Raw genomic sequence first — 22056 nt, 5'->3', positions numbered from 1 at the left:
TATAGATTATAAAGAGAAAAAAACCGGGATGAAGGATGAAATTTATTAAATCTCGGTTTCAAAAAACTAAAAAAAAAATAATATTATTACCATTATCAAATAAAAAATGATCCCGTTCTAAAAAGAGAGACTGAAAAAAAAGAACCAGTCTAAAAAAAGGCTGAAAAAAAGATTTTAAAAATCAATTTACAATAATCGATCTGCTAGCAAAGTAAATTAAGCTTTTTTTCGTTAGTTAGCAAAAAAAAAAAAATATCCGATTAAAATTTTTTATTTTTTATTTTTATTAAACAATAACAGTTAGCACATACAAGAATTTATATACAAATCAAAAATTGTAAAAAGTAAATAAAAAAAATGAACTAAACTAAAAGAAGAGAAAAATCTACATCGACGGTGGAGGTTAGATTGAAACTATTTAAAACATAACCAACTGACTTTAAAACCATTTCCATAACTAACCTACTACCTCCCATACGCTAGCTAATGCTCGGAAAGTTGAAGCCCGTCTTGCAGAAGAAAGTAATTTAACCCTATAAAATTATATGAGCTATAAACTAAAATCTATGAAGCAAGATTTAACCGAAACTATTAGCGATGAAAATCTCTCAGATTGGCTATCAGAACGCCACACGACCCAACAGCCAATCAAATTATTCAAACCATAATAATTATGGATTAGATCAGGCGCAAAAGAATAACTAGTACACAAGTCGTATAATATTAAATTTTTTTCGTATTACATTAAAAATAATATATTTCCGAAAACCAGTATTAATATGATATATATATATAATAATTCTCAATAAGGCAGGCTTGCTTTGATGGACAATATTAAGGATTAAAAATAGTAACAGATAAGAAATTTATTATAAATTTATTATGATGAAAGTATAAATTATAATAAAGAATAGTTTAATACAAAAAAGTCTCCAAGTAAATGTAATACACCGTGCAATTCAAAATTATTTATACAGGTTAGTCTAAACGTTACTGTTACACACCAATTTCTTTATGTTAAATATTTTTAAATACGTTTATCTAGTATTATAGCATAGATTATTATAATTATTTTTGCTCTAAATTTATAAGTAAATAAATAAAGAAAAAATACAATAAGTAAATTATTAAATTTATTCATTATTTACTTACCACGTATTGCGGCACTACTTGATACAATACCAATTTTTTCCCAATTGAGAATTTTTTTATGACGTTTCTCTCCCTTAACATTTATGTAATTATAAGAGGAAGCATTAAGTGGTTCGTTAAGCGTAAGCATTTAATATATTAATAAAATTACTTTTTTTAAATTTAAACTGATGTACTTCTTATTTGGAACACGTGAGGAATTTCTTCATATATTCCGAGTGTAGTATTTGTCAAAGTTTGAAATGGAGATTTTCAAATCTAACTTATGACATCTCCTAAAAAGGTGTTAACTAGCTATTGGTCCATATATAAATTAAATACTATTAAAAAAAGAGTAGCTTCGCTCTACATTGTAATTACATAATTACATCGAATGTTGCCCTGAACTCTGTGAACAGTTGAATGACGTGAATGGGTTGCTCAGAATAAATATGCGGCGTTTCCAAATTAGAATTTACCTATCGTCGCATTTATAAGCCTCGTTTCATTTATGTTTCAAGTTTTAGGACGGATAAATGATTTATACACAATCAGATATTCCCAAACTTATTTATGTCTAAATGACATGATAATAGCGTTCATTTATAGATTATTATAACTTTAATTTTACAAAGCGAAAAAATAATACAAAAGAATGACAAGTTTTAATGATCTAAAAAATGGATTTTTCTGTTATATTATTTAATTTACAAAATTTCAGTTACTTATAATAAATATTCAAGTAAATAGTTTCCCATTCTAAGTTAATAGCTTTAATTCAACTTTCCTAAGCAAGTTATCTACTATTAATTTACTTACCATTTACGTTGAGTTCATTTCAATTATTTCGTGTGATTACTTAGCTTGGTACAATACCAATATTTTTCCAATTAAGAACTTTTTTATGATATTCTTTTAAAGGACTGAATTCTCCCTTAACATTTACGTAATTATAAGAGAAAGGAGGAAGTGGTTCGTTAAGAGTATTTGTTACTCTATTTATGAATTCAGTCATACGTTCATACGACTTTGTAGTGCAAGCATGTTCCATCATCTAGAATATATTAATGGAAGAGTAAAATTTTAATTAAAAAATTTTTTTTTTCTATAATTTAAGCTAATATATTTACCTGAAATACGTGAGGCATTTCTTCATATATTTCGAGTGTAGTATTTGTCGGTGTTTGGAATGGTGATTTTTCAAATTTACCAGCGTTATAAGATGGGCCTTTATATTTAGTTGGTTCAGCAGATCTATGAGCAAAATAAATCGCTTCATCTCGAATTCTTTCATCATCTCCTGCAATCTATATTAATTCAAATAATCAATTTTTTTTTAGTTCAAAACATACAGTATAAAAGAGAATTATGGATGTGATACTGTTTCTTACCAATAATAAAGGAGGTAAATCGCCTAGGCTTTCAGCTAACATTGGACTAACATACGGAATTGCTAGACTTTCATTATTTACATAAAAGTGTAATCTTCCATTAGGTCTATCAAAAGAATCATGCCAAATTTTGGGACCAAGATTTTGATTCTTAATCTTTGCTGCAAGAACAGCATCTTTTTCCTTACATTCTTCGCTAGCTTGAGATTCTATGAAAATAGTAGCAGTACCCCATTTCAGATTTGGAATATAATCAGCACATTCGTCATTTAATATTGAAGGCATGCTAATTGTAAGATCAACCCATGGGCTCTGTAATGCGATGCAATATAATTATATAAATGATTAGTAATTCAACGAAATAAAAAAATAAATTCTATATTTACCAGACCGATGACACCAGCTAATTGTGGCAAACCAGAATCACGAGCATCACGTATAACAAGACTGAGAGCCAAACTTAAACCACCTCCAGCACTATCACCGCAAACTACAATATTTTTTGGATTTAAAGGTTCAAACCCAGCATCTTTTGAAGGATTTAAGAGGTACAAATAAGCAGCCAATACATCTTGTAATGCGGCGGGAAATTGATTTTGAGGTGCAAGTCGATAATTAATTGCTATATAAGAAAATTTTAATTAGGTAACTAATATATTAAAGATTGTTTGAAATTACATTTTTTCTTACCTAAAACTCTTGCATTCGTTATTTTAGCAAGAGAGCTTGTAATATTACTATGAGTTTCTTTACTATGCATAAAATAAACTCCACCGTGTAAATATAAAATAGTTTTCCTAATTTCTTTTTTTTTCCCATCCATCATTGACTTGAACCCATTCAGAATTAATTCCATCATCTTTCAAATTTTTCCATTCAGGATCTAAAACATGTTCATATGGTTTCAAAATTTTATCAAGATGAACTTGAGCTTCACGTCTATATTTATTATCTATCTTGAATTCATTTATCATCACATCAGCTTGTACAGGAGCAGGATTAGAACCATCTTGTTGCATTTGCTCAATTGTTTTAGTATTGGCACTTTCTAATAACGATATAAGTTTTGACCAATTTATGTGAAATTTTAAATCCCATGAAGGCCTAGGTGGTCCATTAAAATAATGTTTTATTGTTGTAGAAATTAACAATGGAGAAGATTTTAAAAAATCGACCATTTTTAAATAGTAATAAAATTATAATATAAAAGGCTTAATCATATAAATAGATTAACGTAAAAAGTTTAACGTAAAAGATCTATTGCAAATAATGGTCCTATTTATACGAAAATGAAAAAAAAAATCGGAAATAATTTTGATTTGTAATGTCGATATTTAATAAACTCCGAATTTAGTGATCACTTAATTAATGCATACTAGCCGATCATCCCATTCAAAGAAAATTCTAAGACAAATTTATTAATTTATTGTAAATATACTTTTTCTTTTTGAATAAAGTTCACCTGATATATATTTATATTTTTGGGGTATTAAAATCAAAATGAGAGACGATTGATTCTATGAAAAAATTTTTTTTTTTTTTTTTTGGCGTCAGATTGATTAGTAACATAAATAAACGATTACTAATCTCGGAACTGCCCTATAAAAAAATTTTATCCGTTATTTCTGAAAAAACTCCGTAAAAATGTAAATAATTCGATAAATTCCATGATATAAGGTTATTAATTCCGATAATATGAGCCTTTTACGGAAAAAAAAGATGGATTATAAAAAACGGATCGACTTTTTTTACAGGGCCGGTTGTAAAAACCGGTTTAAACCGGTTCATCATTTGGACCCGAATTTTTTAACAGGTTTGATATAACTAAACTGGCCAGAATTATAAACTTGACCAGAGACGCCAGAGTTACCGTACCGCCGATCACTGATTATTTATGATTTATTTAATGATTTTATCAAAATTTCAGTTGAAAAATTAAGTGAGTATAGATTCAATTTAACTACATAATCTTTGGCACTTTTAGGAATTGGGCGAATTTACGACATTTTGAATTTATTAAGCGGTGCGATAAATAAATTATTTCTTTATTTAATCATATATTATATATAAATTTATATTAAATAATAATTCTATATTTGAATAATTTTATTCAACACATATATTTATATTTAAATAATTTAAATTATTTATAATAATTTTATAATTATATAAAAAATAAACAAATTATTTATATGCATTATGGATTTATAAAAATTTAATATAACAAATTTATATTGGATATACAGTATATAGGTTTATAGATGCATAGATTTTATAAAGATACAACTCATGATGAGTATACATCCATCATTATTGTAAGTAGCTATTGCATTTTGTCTTGAGAATTGTGTAAACTTAAGGCTAATTTCTTTTATTTCCTCCCGTTCTTTTTGTATTTGATCAACTCTTTTTTGGTGCACCTCTATAACTGTTCTTTTTCTGCATTCTCTCTAAAATATCATTGCATTTACTATACGTAATTCATATAACTTGCATATGTCTATTCCAACGACAGCCGCAAACTTTGCATTTTCCACCTATTAATTTAATTGCTGAACAAAACAATAATATTTTGTTATTTATTTCATCATACTTCGAAAATCTTACGTAACAGTTTGTCCACCACATCGATGCTGTCGGTGACTTGCAATAATTCAATACAACTAATATTAGTTCTAGGATAATCTAATTTCCTTGATTCGATATATAACTGTGGAATATATAGCTTACCTTTAAGTTCTTCTATGGTTCCGCTGGAATTATTTATTTCTTGTTTTTCTCTTATTAATATGATAATATTCTGAATTAGACGCTCTATCTCTGCAAAAGGTTTGAAAAGAAGTGTCATTATGTTCCTAGATGGTAACAAATCGTTAAGTCTGTTTAACTCAAAAGATATGTATCCTTTTGTGTGATGGGGACTATTACACTTAAATTTAGAATGAGTAATATTGCTTTCACCACATTCACAGTATAAGTGTTTATTATATCCGTAATCTACATCCTTTTTACATCTGTAACATTTCCAATTGCAATCAATAGTTGAACAATCTTGATGAGGACAGCATATTACTAATTTTGTCTTCTCGCTGGGATTATTTTTTGGCTTGATACTTGGTAGAGGATCAAATTTAATTAGATTTGATGTGAATAATATCTTATTATCCTCATAATAATTGTCACCATCTAGTCTTCCATTGATATAATGTCGAATCATTGGATAACTAGAACATTTTATTTGGGTACATATTTTAAGATTAGCTATGAAGAATTTTCTTGACCCTTCATCTGTTCTGTAAAGTTCTTGAAACGCACTATGCACTGGAGAGGTATTAATATCAACAATATATTTATCATTATCAAGGAGTATAAAAATATCACTATCTGAATATTTATGCAAAATATACTCAATGGTTGAATTTTTTCCAAGAAGCTCCACTCTATTGGTATTTAATCCGGGTACCAATTCAGCCAATTTAGATACCGAATGATGTTGATTAATGAATTCCGCCATAGAATTTTTAGATAATACACTCATGTGAAATTTTTTTATATTTTTTCTCAAGTTCCATAATATTAATCTTACCAGAGCGTACTTTAATAAGACATTCTGCAAGTTCGCGTCTAAACTTTGCTTCGTTTATTCTAACTTCTTGTACACGATCGCTAATTTGACCAAAAACACCGTCCATTATGAAATCAGAAGTAGATTGTGCGTCATTATATAAGTCGTTGAGCTTTTGTTTTGATTCGGACAAATCATCAAAAACTCGTTCTACACTTAGGATAGTTTCTTCACTTAATTCCGTTATCATACTATCGATTGTGACGTTTTGAGCAAGCAGCGTTGCAAGTTCCGACAATGGATATAAAGTATATTCAATTGGAACTCCTTTCCCATCATTGCATTGTTCGATGGATAAAGGAAATTCAGCAATTACTTTCCTAGCTTCATTAAAGGATTGAGGAAGCTTCCTATTATTTAGAACAACATCACCAAGAAGTTTTACAGAGAAACGGCTAATAATATTAGAATATCGTTCTTCAGCATCTACGTGACCATCTCCGGAGATCTTATTTTTCAAGGTGGCATTTTAACGCTCCTTCAATATGAGATCTATTTTCTTCATTCGTGCCATTATATTCAAATGATGCCATTATAGCAGCTCCCCACTTTATTCCTATCACCACGTAAGTAGCATTTTGGTTATTAGTAAACCCATCTGTAGAAATACAAGCTCTAACATCATCACGATGAATATCCAAATTTTCATCAACTGTAGTTATTTTATATATTAAAGTTCCCTTCACGGATCTAAGACTATTTTTTACGTCGTTTAGATACTTTCCCGAACCTTCTAAAGGAATCAATCCTGTAAGAACACTTAATTTTAATTCAGCTCCGACGTCTAATTTGTTAAACTTTTCCTTATATGTATTCTCATATTCATATAAAATTTCAGTATGTGGAATATTAATCTTATTTATGGAATCATTTGGATACTTTGACTTAAATATCGTGGTCCCGCAGAATTTATCATTTGCTGCATTATATAAGGATCCAATAAATGCGCCTCTCCCAAGGGACTTCCGTGTTATTGTTTTAGTACTTGCCATAAATTAAAGCCAATAACGAGGGGAAATAGAATTGTGGGTCAAAACAATTATTGATTATAAAAAGAAAAAAAAAATAAAGCTCTCAGTCCGCGATTTGCGATTGTTGAAAATTATATGGTTCATGCAATGATATGTAAGTTGTTCCACAATAAATTTGGTATTTAGATTACCGAAACTTGACAAATAAAGAGGTTAATTGAGAAAACAAAGGAATTTTTTTAAAACTTTTTGCTCTATATATAAATGCAGCAAAAACATAAATAATTGTAATTTTTTGTTTCGTTATTTTATTTATTTGAAAAAAAAATAAATAGAAAAAAAAATAGTGTATTTATATTTATTTGAAAAATAAAAGTATTTATAAAAAAAGAAACCATTTACAAAAATATCAAAAAATCGTTCATGAAAGATAAAAATAGCAAATTATTTATTAAATTAAAATAAAAATAGCACTTTTTTTTGACATCATTTTGACATCATTTTAACGATAATTTGGAACTAGAGTAACTTGGTAATTGTTAGTGAGTTATAATCATTATACTGTCAGATTGACTCGAAAATTTTGGGTCGGGTCATCAAACGTTTTTATAATTAAATATAAAAAAAATTAATTTTTTTTTATTAAAAACGTCAGACTTGACGTTTTTATGATTAAAAAATCATTTTTACGTTAGATTTGATTAAAAATCAAAAAAATTGATTTTTTTGGTTAAAAACGTAAGACTTGGCGTTTTTGTAATTAATAATCAAAAAAAAATGATTTTATTAATTAAAAACGTCAGACTTGACGTTTTTGTAATTAAAAAATCAAAAACTGAATTTTTTTAGTTAAAAAACGTCAGACTTGACGTTTCTGTGGTTAAAAATTAGAGTTCTGAACAGGTTGTCCAAATTCAGGTAACCTGACAGGTTGACCTGAATTTATCAGGTCAGGTTTAGCAATTTCGATTTGGCATCAGTTCAGGTTGTAACATCAGTAAAATCTGAATGACCTGTTGACCTGAAACTAACAATACTATTATTTTATAATAATATATTAAAAAAAACATTGGGAAAATGATTTTTCTATAAGATTATATTAGAAAAAAACGTTTTTAAAATTATTTTTAAATTAAAACTAATACTAAATTAGCTAAATTAGAATTAAGCAGTATTAAGAAAAATTCGCGAGAATTTCCCTTGATACTGCTTAATTTTTTAAATTAAAACCTAATACTAAATTAGCTAAATTAGAATTAAGCAGTATTAAGAAAAATTCGCGAGAATTTCTCTTGATACTGCTTAATTTTTTAAATTAAAACCTAATACTAAATTAGCTAAATTAGAATTAAGCAGTATTAAGAAAAATTCGTGAGTATTTTCCTTGATACTGCTTAATTTTTTAAATTAAATCTAATACTAAATTAGCTAAATTAGAATTAAGCAGTATTAAGAAAAATTCATGAGAATTTCCCTTAATACTGCCTAATTTTTTAGGTTAAAACCTAATACTAAATTAGCTAAATTATAATTTAAGCAGTATTAAGAAAAATTTGCGAGAATTCTCCTTGATACTGCTTAATTTTTTAAATTAAAACCTAATACTAAATTAGCTAATTAGAATTAAGCTATTAGGTTGTAACATAGATTTTTTCGAATGTCATGATTTTATTGAAATGAACAAGTTCAAAATAAATCATATTTCATATACTTTACATTTTATAGTCCTAACTCCCCTTTAAACAGAACTCTTGTTTTATTGAAAAATATTGCGAAGACGTTTTTTCTATAGAAAAAAACATTTTGCAATGTTTTTTTTTTGATATTTTATTGAAAAACGTTGCAAAATATTTTTTCCTAATATAATGATATAGAAAAAAACGTTTTCACAACGTTTTCCAATAAAATATCAAGAAAAATGTTGCGAAATGTTTTTTCCTAATATAATGTTATAGAAAAAATGTTTCGCAACATTTTTCTTGATATTTTATTGGAAAACGTTGTGAAAACGTTATTTCTATATCATTATATTAGGAAAAAATGTTTGCAACATTTTTCTTGATATTTTATTGCGAAATCAATTTTTCTATAAGATTATATTAGGAAAAAATGTTTTGCAACGTTTTTCTTGATATTTTATTGAAAAACGTTGCGAAAACGTTTTTTCTATAACATTATATTAGGAAAAAATGTTTCGCAACTTTTTTTTGATATTTTATTGAAAAACGTTGCGAAAACGTTTTTTCTATAACATTATATTAGGAAAAAATGTTTCGCAACATTTTTTTTTTATATTTTATTGAAAAACGTTGTGAAAACATTTTTTATATAACATTATATTAGAAAAAAACATTGCGCAATGTTTTTTTTCAATAATTTAATAAAAATCATTTGGGTTAACCTGAAATTTTTTAGGTTTCAGGTCAGGTCAGGTCAAACAGATAATCTGATATAACCTGACCTGACCTGACCTGACCCGTTTGACCTGAAAGTATTCGGGTCATTTCAGGTAACCCGTTTTGACCTGAAAATATTCGGGTCATTTCAGGTGACCGGGTAACCTGATTTATAAAAAAAAGAAAAAACGTTGAGAAACGTTCTTTTTAAATTAATTGTATATTAAAAAACGTTTTTGCAACATTTTTTTTATTTAATAAAATGCTAAAAAATGCCGTTTCGGCATTTTTCCATCAAATAATATGAAAAAATGCCATTTTGGCGATTTTTTCATAAAAGAAGTGGAAAAAAATGCCGTTTTGGCATTTTTCCATAAGATAATATGAAAAAAGCCGATTTGGTGATTTTTTTCATAAAAGAAGTGAAAAAAAAATGCCGTTTTGGCATTTTTTCATTAAATATTAATATGAAAAAAATGCCGTTTTGGCGATTTTTTTCATAAAAGAAGTGAAAAAAAATGTCATTTTGGCGATTTTTTTCATAAAAGAAGTGAAAAAAAATGTCATTTTGGCGATTTTTTTCATAAAAGAAGTAAAAAAAAATGCCGTTTTGGCATTTTTACATAAAATAATATGAAAAAACGCCGTTTTGGCGATTTTTTTCATAAAAGAAGTGAAAAAAAATGCCAAAACGGCATTTTTTCATTAAATAATATGAAAAAAATGCCGTTTTGGCGATTTTTTTCATAAAAGAAGTGAAAAAAAATGCCAAAACGGCATTTTTCCATTAAATAATATGGAAAAATGCCGTTTTGGCGATTTTTTTCATAAAAGAAGTGAAAAAAAATGCCAAAACGGCATTTTTCCATAAGATAATATGAAAAAAGCCGCTTTGGCGATTTTTTTCATAAAAGAAGTGAAAAAAAAATCCCGTTTTGGCATTTTTACATAAAATAATATGAAAAAACGCCGTTTTGGCGATTTTTTTCATAAAAGAAGTGAAAAAAAATGCTAAAACGGCATTTTTCCATAAGATAATATGAAAAAATTGCCGCTTTGCCGTTTCGGCATTTTTCCATTAATTAAAATGAAAAAACGCCGTTTTGGCAATTTTTTTCATAAAAGAAGTGAAAAAAAATGCCGTTTCGGCATTTTTCCATTAAATAATATGAAAAAACGCCGTTTTGGCGATTTTTTTCATAAAAGAAGTGAAAGAAAATGCCAAAACGGCATTTTTTCATTAAATAATATAAAAAAAATGCCGTTTTGGCAATTTTTTTCATAAAAGAAGTGAAAAAAAATGCCAAAACTGCATTTTTCCATAAGATAATATGAAAAAATGCCGCTTTGGCGATTTTTTTCATAAAAGAAATGAAAAAAAATGCCGAAACGGCATTTTTCCATTAAATAATATGAAAAAACGCCGTTTTGGCGATTTTTTTCATAAAAAGTGAAAAAAAAATGCCAAAACGACATTTTTCCATTAAATAATATGAAAAAATGCCGTTTTGGCATTTTTTTTTTAATAATATTATATGAAAAAATGCTGAAACGTTTTTTCTACAATTTTTTTTATTTTTTTGCAATATTTTATGAAATTTTAATGATCAACAAAAAAATGAAATTATGCAAATATTGAATGATGCAACAATTTAACAGGGAATTTTAGTGGCACAGGAAGAGTTTTTGCGAAAAGTTGGCATTAGAAGTTTTTTTCATTGTCATTGTCATTGACATTGACATTGACATTGACATTGACATTGTCACTGACATTGACATTGTCATTGACATTTTTTTTTTTTTTTTTTTTTTTTTTTTTTTTTTTTTACTGGTTAACGAAAAATTTATTTATTATAAAAAGAAACATTACAGCACGTGTCATTAGTTTGATAACAGTAATAGAATAAATCTACATAACAATAATACAAAACTAAACATCTAGAATATACTAAAAATTACTATATTCCTGATGAACCAGGATAACTAAACAAAAATAAGAAAAAATTAAAAAAATCAACCCATTTGGGCGAAAATAAAAGAAAATATTTAAAAAATAAAATAAAATAAAATAAAAGAAAAAATTATTTGAATAGTATACTGATTAACACGAACTATAAAATCCAAAGGTTCTATATTAAAATATATATTATTCAAAAGCCCTTCTACCTTTTGATAGACTTTATGATTAATATCTTTTTTAACTATATTTTTATCATAACTATAATGTTTTTTATCTTCTTTAGTAACACCTAAACTTATTTCTTTATCTTTTTGTAAATCACATCTATCAACCCAAATTTTATGTGTAGAATCAAAAACGAAATCTAAAAATTTAACTCCAGTTTCAAATATATGAACTTTAGTCATTTTAATTTCTTGTCGTAAGAAATCAGCTAATAATTTAGGAAATAAGCCTTTAATAATATCCACGAAAGTTAATTTATTATTATTAACTTTAACTTCCCCAAATGATTCGTTTATAAATAAGTCAATTATTTTAGCTTCATCGAAGGTATATATATCGTATTCTTTGATTTTTTCAATTAAACATATAATCGAATAATATATAATATTTCTCATTCTTTTACGATTTGAATAACAACGCCAAACATGTCCAAAAGTTTCTTTTTTACGCTCACAGACCGGACATTTCCAATCCTTATATATATCAAAATTAGTCAATTTTCTTTGTTCTACAGTTGGAATTTCTTCAATTAAATTCTTAATTTTATAACGACGTCGTTTAGTTGTGTGAAAATTAGTTTGTAAAACATTTTCATTTTCCTTTAAGAATTCAAAAGTAATTGCCCATTCTACGCTATCTATTGTATATTTTCGATTTCTTCGAAGATTAAAAAATTTTTCTAAATTTAAAATTTCATTATAATATCGTATGAAACGTCTAATCGGTTTTTCGATAATAATATTATTCCATGTAAGCATATATTCGATTTTATCGAGTTGAAAAAAATTAAAATTAACCGAATATACCCTATTTCTATCTGAATAACGACCTTTAATTTGTTGATCTAAAAAATTGTGATATAAATCATCGTCATGTGCTTTGATTTTAGTAATTTTTGGTATAATTATTTCATTTAAGTCTATAAATTGTCGAATTAATGCCCAAATATAAATGTTATTTTGTGTTTTTAGTAATTTACGTGTATTATAAATTTCAGTTTTGCATATAATATCATTAAAATAATTAAAAATAAATTCATTATCTGTAATTATCTCAACATTACTAATATTATGAACAATAATCAATGCGATTATAAAACTTGTCACTTCTGCTTTACTTGGAGAAATCCAATGTTCAATGTTAACGTAAAATTCATCAATTAATTTATGATCTTTATCGTAAAAATGTAAACCAGCTATACCATCAATATTCTCTGTTCCATTATTTATAACAGAACCATCTATATATACGAAAATTTGTTCTCCCAATTGTTGGATTAATTTGTAGTTGATGACGTTTAACTTTTCAATCGTTAAGTTCTTATTAAATTTTTCTTTTTTAACATATTTTTCTATACAATTATGTGTTGATTTTTGCATATTAGATTCAAAAATATTTAATCTAATATCATCTTGTTTAAAAAGCATTGGTTCTATAATAAAATTATGTTCATGCCATATATTTGACTCAATATGTGATTGAATAATATCTGGTACTATATATGAATCAGTTTCATGTATTATCATTGCATGTGAATGTAAATAATTTTCAAGAAAATAAACATCTTCTATTCTCAATTTAACTAAACAATTACTTTGCTTATGTATTCTTTCAAGGGGACCAAGGGTGCTTGTTTCATCCAAAAAACATCCTAAACATTTTTTTAAACCCATAAATAAGTCATCTGGATTATTAACCGTTATATAATGTTCCAATACTATATCGTTAGATCCCAAATTGTAATTTTTACCATAAACTAAAATTATATCGTTATGTAACTTTTTTTTTCCAAAAATAAAACCATTATTTATAGGTTCTGAGTCTAAATTCATTTTAGTTAAAATTGTTCCTTTTAAATTATGAGCAAAACTAGTGCCTATTTTATTCGTAGCTTCAATAGAAATTCGTCTCTTTATAACTTCATTGTTATCTAAAATACAATCTTCTATAATTTTCCAACTTTTTTCAATTAAAGATCTATTTGGACTAAAAAATTTTTTAAATCGTTTTCCCAAAATTTCTTTTAATGTTAATAAATTTTTTCCATCTAACGTTAAAATTTGATCTGCAAACATAATATTGAGTTTTTTTATTGATCTTAAATTTTTGAAATAAATTTCTTCAGGTAAAATATCTTTAATTAAAATATTCCCTCCAATTATTTCCATTTTATCTATCGTATCGTTAATAGCAATGCTAAAATTTTGAGTCTTTAACATTTTGATACACTCTAATATATAATGATTTTTTAATTGCGTCGTGAAAATTTTCTTATATCTAATAATATCTTTTTCTTGTAATGAATAAATAGGATTATCGTTTAAAAATAACAATTGTTGAAGATTATATAAACGAATTTTTGTGATCATTCCCAATTCATTTTTATCATTAATTTGCAAGATAAAATTAGTCGTTTTTGCTTGTAATTGATTATCCTCAATATTTTTAACATTAAACATTTCTTTTAAGTGAACTATTGAATTCGGTGTAGTTTTCATAAATTTTAACTTATGTTTAAATAAAATACGAAATTTAGCCATAATTTTGTTACATTCATATTCTGATAAAATAATTAGTTGTGCCCTATACTCAATTCTTGGAATGATTAAGACATTAAAGATAAAAGCCATTTGTTTATCTGTTAATTTTTTTCGTAAGATCATTGAATCGCAGCAATTATTAATTTCATTTTTAATTTGATCAATCACATGATTTCTTCGATTAAAAGCGTTGAACCACACTCCTAGTAATCTAATTGATCCTTTTTTACTAGTAGGTTTAATATTAACTATCGATTTTCCAAAACTCAAAGATAATGATTCTGGGATATATTTTTTTCTTAATAATAATTCTGATTTATCCTTATTGATTTTTATATCATTAAGATTATAAAAAGTGTCAGCAATTGATAAAATTTTTTCTAAATTTTCCTGGTTTCCAGCCATGAAATTTGTATCATCCATATACGCTAAACCTGGAAAGTTAAAATTAATCTTTTCTTCGACATTATCATAAATATTATTAACTTTAAAACCATCTATATCGTAACCTAGATTTGAATTCTTAATTTTTGTCAATAAAGGATCGTAGTAAATAATCCACAAGAGCGGTGAAATTATCTCCCCTTGATCAATCCCGCATTGCATATTAAAGGCGTCTGTTAAACCATAAGGTGTAAAAACTTTGTTTTTCCGTCCAAATGATAGACCTGTTAATAAATTAATTAATTCTACTGGAAATTTAATTCTTTTCATTGCTTTTTCAAGCATAAAAACATTAATCCGATCATAAGCCTTTGACATGTCAAGAGCAAGAATCCATAATTCTTTATCACGTTCGTTACTATGTTGAATTATCTCATTAATTATTCGTAATGGTTCAAAAGTTGAATTTAGGGGCAAGCCCGCGTATTGGTATCCTTGTAAAATTTGATGTTCTACCATTATCTTCGAGATACGTTTTGTAATTATTTTCATCATAACTTTTCTAGCTGTTTCCAATAACGTGATTGGCCTAGTATTATTTAATCTATACCCCCAAGGTTTCGGCTTTGGGATCGGATATATATTTGCTAGTTTCCAGTCTTCAGGCATTATTTGATTACGTAAAACATCATTTATAATATCTCTTAATAAATGATTAAATTCTGACGGAGCCTTTTTAATTTCATCATATGCAATTCCTGTTGGCCCCACTGCTTTTTTAATTGGTAAATCTTTGATTACGATATCCCATTCATCATCAGTTATTGGTTCAAGACAATTATTATAAATTAATTCATTAATTGATCTTATAGGTTCATATTCATCAGACCACTCTTGTAAATCATCTATTGTACGATTTTTCGACCCTGCTGCATTTTGAAAATGATCTTTAGTTATGTCTTTGATTTTATTTTCATCAGTAACTAAAATACTGTTTCCATCTTCGTCATCAATTAAAACTCTATCTATAAAAATTTTTTTCATTTCATTTTCAGTAATATTATCAATCATTCTTCGTTGATTATCTGCCAAATCTGCACAACGTTTATCTATGGCTTCTTTAATTTATCATTTTTTAGATTAAACATTTCCAATGAAAATTTTGAAAATAAAGTATCGTATATCTCATTTAATTCCTTAACATATTGACCTATTAAAAATCGACTTAATCTATGTTGTAATAAGAGATATGTTGAATTCACTTCATCTATTGAATGTCTTTTAACTAAATGTTTTAAATAATTATTGTAGTATTTCCAATTTAGAGCGAGTTTTTCAAAACTCAATTTCTTTTTAAATTTTCTTCTTAAATATACAATATATCGTAAATCTTTATATAATTGTGTATGTTGAAATGTTTTGTCACGGTCAACATTAACTATAATTTCTTTAGATCGAATATGTTGTTGTTTAATTTTCAATAAATTATTTTTAAAAAACGACCACTTTTCTTCAATCGAACCATTTAAATTAAAAGAAGTAGCAACCTTTTTTAAGTCATCTTGAAAATTTAAAAGATCTTTTTCTTCAGTATTATCAAAATCAAAAATATATCTAATTAAATTTACATTAGTCGTATTCATTTTTTTTGTCTGTAAAATCGGATAGATCAAATCTTCATTAATAAAATCAAAAGTTAATAAGGCATGATCCGTTTTAATTATATCTCTTATATTAATAATTTTTGCCTTCGATGTTTTCGTAAAAAGATTTTCTGATATCCATATATAATCAATTCTTGATTTGAAACGACCAAAGTAAGTTATTATATCTTTTGTATTGTCCATGTCATAAGTTTCCTTATGAACATCCCATAAATTAAGATTTTCTAATTTCTGAAAAATTTTCAACATTTTTGGCACAGATTGTTTATTATCAAGTCGTTTTTTAAACTTTCTATATTGTAAATTAAAATCACCACAACAAATGATTTCCATTTTTTTAGATTTAGCTATTTTAATATGATTAATCACATGTGTATTCATATTAATTTTGTTGTTCATATCTACACCCGTACGATGATTAGCTAAATTATAAAATAATATTAAGCGTAATTTTTTATTATTTTTAAAGGAAAAGTCCACTATTAATATTCGTCCATTAATTTTTTCTATATTGAATATATGTTTTTCTAAATTATTTCGTATTATAAGCATAACTCCTTTTCCAATAGCATTTTTATTATCATTATGTGAAATAATTTTGTATCCAGCTTTATCTGCATTGAAAAAATTAATTTCTTTATCAGCTTTTTGTGTTTCTGTAATGCCCATTATATCGACACCATTTTTTCTTATATAGTCAAAAATATTGTTCAATTTATATTCTGTTAAGGTACATATATTAAGCACCGCTATTTTTGTAAAATATTTCTGATTATCGTGCTCGTTAAACATATCTATGTTATTGTTAATTTGATTTGGAATTGTATTATCTTCCATTAAGTTTGTTTTTTTCTTCTTTTTCTTTTTTCTTTTATAATTAATTAAATGTGGGGGTGGATTGTTAGAATAATTATTAATTAAATTATTATTATTGGGTTGTACAATCATTAAGATTTAAAAAGTGGATTCGAACTGGTTGGCTGAATTGCTAGTACCCCCAATACTTGCAATTTTAGTTGTAGTAGAATCATTTTGTTCTTTATCGGAAAGTTGTCCAGTAAGTTTTGTGATCATATTGAACATATTATTTAATAAACTATCTTGTTTTTCTACTCTTGATTCTAAGTTAAGCACTAAGTTGTTGTCATCATTTTCACTTGAAGATGAGTCAGGTTTGGCACGCTTATTATTATCGTTAACAATTGGTAATTTGTCAGGCTTTTGTTGGAGACCTTTACGATTATTATTATTTTTAAAGGTTTCTTTAATTGAATTAATTTCTTTTCTAACTATATCATTTTCTTTTCTAAATTCGGTAATCATTGCATTTAAAGTAGTAAGTTGTTTTTTGATCTCTGATAAATCATTTTGTGAAGATGTATGTGTGTTGTTATTTGGCTCATGCATAGAGCCTCCTTTCCTAGTACCGCCTTGAATTGTGTTGTGGTTGTTGTCACTTATATCTTCTTCGTCACCCCAAGCTTGCATTTCTTCTTCACTAAAGGTATAAGTATTGTTATTACGTTGTCGGTTGATAATATTATTTTGATTCCAATGTCGTTGTCGATTATTAGGATATCTATTTCCCTTAGTAGCATCGGCGTATGAATTGAATTTAGATTTATTACGATTTTTAAACTGTTGGAGCAGTTGATTACGATTTAATTTATTTGAACGTTGTCGTAATTCCGTTTGACATTCCTTCGCTACATGTCCCGTATATCCGCATCTATGACAAGATTTGGTATCTAACGGGGACCATTCTAGTTGTTGACCTTCATATTCATATACATTATTGGTTGCAATACTAAAATCTTCATCATTTCGAAAATATACAAAAGCATATTTCATAGGTTTATATGTCACGGGGTTGCGTGGAATAAAGATAGACGCAGCGCTGGTTTCAGTAACCAATGGTTGTAAATCACGTGCACAAGTATTGAACGGTAAACCATTGATTTTTGCTGCAAATTGGAACCTTTCAGATTTTTTATCTTCAGATAGCAAAACAGGTACCACTGAGAGACATTCTTTAAACGCCCATACACTCCATTGAGCATAAAAAGGTTGTACGCTAAGTTCGTCTTTGTAGGTTATAAAAGCTTGTCTGTATATACCTTTAAGTCGTGTAGTAATGCCATCTTCTTCTAATTCTCTATATCGACTAAAAACAGCCTTTAAATTATAATTTTCCATATATAACGGTATATTGAATACCTTGATAGTACGGCTTTCACGACTTTGAAAAAGTTGTTTTCGTTTTTCTTGTAAATTATCTACTTTCTTAAAGGAGTAAACGACATTATTTTCATCGCCATCGGTTGCACTAGGCATTTTAAAAGTCATATGGTGCGTCTCACCTATAAACCACAAAGTCCGAAATTTCAAAAACGTAGATTTCACGTGACTTAGCGTGATATCATGTGACTTCGTCATATGATTACGAATCGAGTTTCAAAACAAATTGCAATCGCGCAGTTTATTCAACTTTATTTAACTTAACTAAAACATAATCTGGAATACAACGGTGGGATTTATACTTTTTGGCTGCATATTCAGCCAATTTACCTGTTATTCCATTTCTATATAAATCCATATAACGCCACGCCTTCCTTGCAAATTTTCTTATCATAATCGTATCGACAGACTCTAAAGCTACAGGAACAACACGTTGCAAGCTTGACCACGAATAGTCACAGTTTTCGCGAGCATATCTTTTCGCTGCCCCCCAATATCTTTCAATAAAGTTAAGTTCACAATGGAACTTTGGGTAGAAAATACACAAGTGCCCAGCTTCTAGTATTGCTTCCTCTAACGCACTTTTTTGTGCCAAAAAATCAGGTTGCAATGAAATAATCCGGCGTGCACAACAATCAATCCGTGTTATATCATCCACCTTATCTTTACACAACTGACAGTCGGCATTAAGGCCATTTTTCCATAAGCCACGTTCAATTAAAACTTGTTTCATCCCTTTGGGTTCCCCATTTTCGTTTACCATTGATTGGTACTGATTGTTTAATCCAAAAACCGTGTTCCTCATTTTTGGCTGTTTTCCGCCCGGTTTTAAGTTCATTTTACTGGCTACAAGAGCATCATGCCTAAATGCTGCGTGGTTCGAACTATTATCAAATGCAAACAATCCAATACAATTAGGAAAAAGAGTTTCGAAAATAGGGATTGCTTTTGTCTTTACTTGATCGATTAGGTGTTCACTTGTCCAATATCCTTCTCGATCTTTGCCTGGCTGAAGATAAGTGCGCGCTTCTTGAGGTATGGAAGAGTTTTCTTGATGCTGTTGTGCATTTAATTTAAGACGGCCACATTCTTCTGACAAAAATTCGCTAACCATTATCGAACGTCCATTTCCCTTTTTACGCAATGGCAATTCTCCTGTTTTTGTCCATACACCTCGTTTCCCATCATTAGAGTAAAATATACACTCATCATGTGTTACAAGGATTATCTCTTTATTATTAGATTCTAACATTGGTGGTATTCGTTCCATAGTTTCACCTTCATACTTCGCCATGTACCTTTCATAACTATAAATTTTATCCAGAAATAACTTTCGATATTCAACAACATCAGGACGTTCATGACCATCATAGTATGTACCTTAATATAAATAATGTGTGATTGTTTTTTTTGTATAATACTGTATTAACGAATTCTTACCTTGTTTTTGTGATTGAAAGCTATAGCCAAGTACATTTAACCATCGAGTTGCAGTTGCTTTGGCGATAGTTTTCTTTTTCGTTATTCCAGAATTAATGAGCAATTTTTGCTCAACAAATTCCTTAAACTTCAATGGGGTGGTTGTTCCGCCTTGAGATCGAATCCATGTGTGACATTTCACTGCTATATCCTCATCATCTATTAATCGTATTGTTTTTTGATGTTTCCCTTGACGACTCATTGGAAGGTGATTATTCTGAAGCCAAAAATTCGCCCAATATTGAATTGATCTTGCTCTGTTTGGTGCACAATCTATAAAAATCAACTGCGCAGCTTCTTTGCTAGCTTTCATCTTCCCCTTTCCATTTTCATCTAATCTCTTTAAATACTCATATATTGCGCGTTTTTTATTATATTCAGTTACTGTTAAAATCTTTTGCTGTTCTCCAAGTTCAGTCTTTAGATTTTTGATTCTTTCATCTATATTGAGTTGATTCTGTTCCTCTTCATCCAAATCATCCAAAACTTCTACAAAATCATCCGGAATTGTCTGATTTCTATTCATGAAAGTTGAAATTTTCATGGTTCTTTTTGCAGCTTTTGTAAAGGAACCACTTGGTCCATACTTGTCAAAATATGTTGATTTTTTTATTTTTCCGGTAAGATATGGTCCACGTTTTTTTTGTTCCAAGTGTGTGTTATCTGACCAAGTCAACTCAAGAGCTTTTTTTTCGTTTAATAAACTAACTTCATCATCATCCCACCCACTATCATTTTCGTCTCCCCATTCATCCAATTCATCAGATATCCTTGATTTTTTTGTAAACGTTCCATAGTTGTTTCTTTCTTGCTCTTTAGCCTTGGATTTTCGCTTTGATGGACGAGTCATTGATTAATGTGTGAGAAATTAATTGAAATCGGTAATTTTCATATGAAATTCGCGTAACATTAGGTTGGATATATCCTGATCTTGTAACGATATATTCCGATCTATGAAATTCACATGATGATATATCCCCGATCTCAGTCCGAAATTTTCCTTTTTTCATATAGATCATATAAATTATTCTTGAACTTTCGAACTTAATAAAATTAAATTTTTCTAATAAATCTTAAAAAGTAAACCGTTAGAAATGTTTAGCTTATGCTATTATATTATTTTATCGGTTTCAATTTGTATTTTATTACTTAATACCTGACTTATAAAAATTTAAAGTCACATGATATTTTTGTGGTTTATAGGTGAGACGCACCATATTACATAAGCTATTTAAATCGACTTCAGTGTTGACTTTAATACTAATCACGTGACAGTATTTTTGTTCTTGACTGGTATCATCAGTCATTTTAATTGGTTTCTTTTCTTCAAAAGTGGTAACGACGTCAATTTTTGATTTGATAATTTTAACAATATAATGACAAAATTGTGTACTTTTGGGCGCCTCCGGAATCGTACAAGTTGCTTTCCATGTGTTATGTTTAGATAAGACGATTGGTGAAAATTCGGCGTCAGCCATTTCTTTTTCAGGCAATTGATTATCGGCAGATGGATCAACAAAATGTGAGTCATCCTGCATCGACTGATCATCTTGATCTTGTGTGTTGATCTTTCGTAGTACATCTGAATGATCTTCATTAGCTTTTCCTTTGTTCGCAGTTGGTGTTGCAGAGGTTGATTGTGTCACAATAGGATCAACATTTTTCGGGGTCTCGGCAGGTTTGGTTTTCTTTTTTTGCTGCGTATTTTGTGGATTATAAGCAACGAAAGGGTCAAGTTCTTGTCGTTTGAAAGTCGCTTGTTGTTTTCTATTATATGGTAACCTTGCAGAAGCCGCTGCTTGGTGTTGTTGTTTTTTCTTCTTCTTGTTTTCTTGACGTAAGGTAGCTTTAGACTTAACTGTAGTAAACTCCTCGTCATTAGGAGTGAAAGTAAAATTATTCGAAGTATCTTGCGCAGTAGAAGTTGTACCAACAACTCCTTCCATAGTTTCTCCCTGCTCCTGGTTGTCTATACCCTTCTGGGCCGCACTACGAGTAGTCCTAGCTGAGGTGGACATACCGTTATATTTAACGAAATAAAATAATTATGAG

The 22056-nt window shown here is 28.0% G+C and overlaps 6 protein-coding genes across 6 annotated transcripts; all 6 read right to left on the bottom strand.

The window, feature by feature from the left end:
* Positions 1-1990: 1990 nt before the first annotated feature.
* OCT59_002343 (uncharacterized protein) lies at positions 1991-3282 on the bottom strand (the record flags this gene model as incomplete). Its single annotated transcript, XM_025332873.2, has 5 exons — positions 1991-2185; positions 2262-2438; positions 2523-2834; positions 2909-3144; positions 3213-3282. 5 exons carry the CDS (start codon positions 3280-3282, stop codon positions 1991-1993), a joined length of 990 nt encoding a protein of 329 aa, XP_025166020.2.
* A 37-nt stretch (positions 3283-3319) lies between these two features.
* On the bottom strand, positions 3320-3700 carry OCT59_002342 (uncharacterized protein; the record flags this gene model as incomplete). The annotated part of the gene is made up of 1 exon (XM_066144436.1): positions 3320-3700. The coding sequence occupies one exon, from the start codon at positions 3698-3700 to the stop codon at positions 3320-3322; it is 381 nt and encodes a 126-aa protein (XP_065995599.1).
* A 1409-nt stretch (positions 3701-5109) lies between these two features.
* OCT59_002341 (uncharacterized protein) lies at positions 5110-7139 on the bottom strand (the record flags this gene model as incomplete). The annotated part of the gene is made up of 3 exons (XM_025332872.2): positions 5110-5906; positions 6109-6542; positions 6622-7139. The coding sequence occupies 3 exons, from the start codon at positions 7137-7139 to the stop codon at positions 5110-5112; spliced, it is 1749 nt and encodes a 582-aa protein (XP_025166019.2).
* Positions 7140-17241: 10102 nt separating this feature from the next.
* Positions 17242-18621, bottom strand: OCT59_002340 (uncharacterized protein; the record flags this gene model as incomplete). Its single annotated transcript, XM_066144435.1, has 1 exon — positions 17242-18621. The coding sequence occupies one exon, from the start codon at positions 18619-18621 to the stop codon at positions 17242-17244; it is 1380 nt and encodes a 459-aa protein (XP_065995598.1).
* A 145-nt stretch (positions 18622-18766) lies between these two features.
* OCT59_002339 (uncharacterized protein) lies at positions 18767-20854 on the bottom strand (the record flags this gene model as incomplete). The annotated part of the gene is made up of 2 exons (XM_066144434.1): positions 18767-19905; positions 19966-20854. 2 exons carry the CDS (start codon positions 20852-20854, stop codon positions 18767-18769), a joined length of 2028 nt encoding a protein of 675 aa, XP_065995597.1.
* Positions 20855-21149: 295 nt separating this feature from the next.
* Positions 21150-22022, bottom strand: OCT59_002338 (uncharacterized protein; the record flags this gene model as incomplete). Its single annotated transcript, XM_066144433.1, has 1 exon — positions 21150-22022. One exon carries the CDS (start codon positions 22020-22022, stop codon positions 21150-21152), a length of 873 nt encoding a protein of 290 aa, XP_065995596.1.
* Between the last annotated feature and the right edge of the window lie 34 nt (positions 22023-22056).

Source organism: Rhizophagus irregularis, chromosome 10 (assembly GCF_026210795.1).
Source record: "Rhizophagus irregularis chromosome 10, complete sequence".
Lineage (NCBI taxonomy): Eukaryota > Fungi > Glomeromycota > Glomeromycetes > Glomerales > Glomeraceae > Rhizophagus > Rhizophagus irregularis.
The sequence above is the reverse complement of the archived record's forward strand: the minus strand, read 5'-3'. Positions and strand labels throughout refer to the sequence as shown.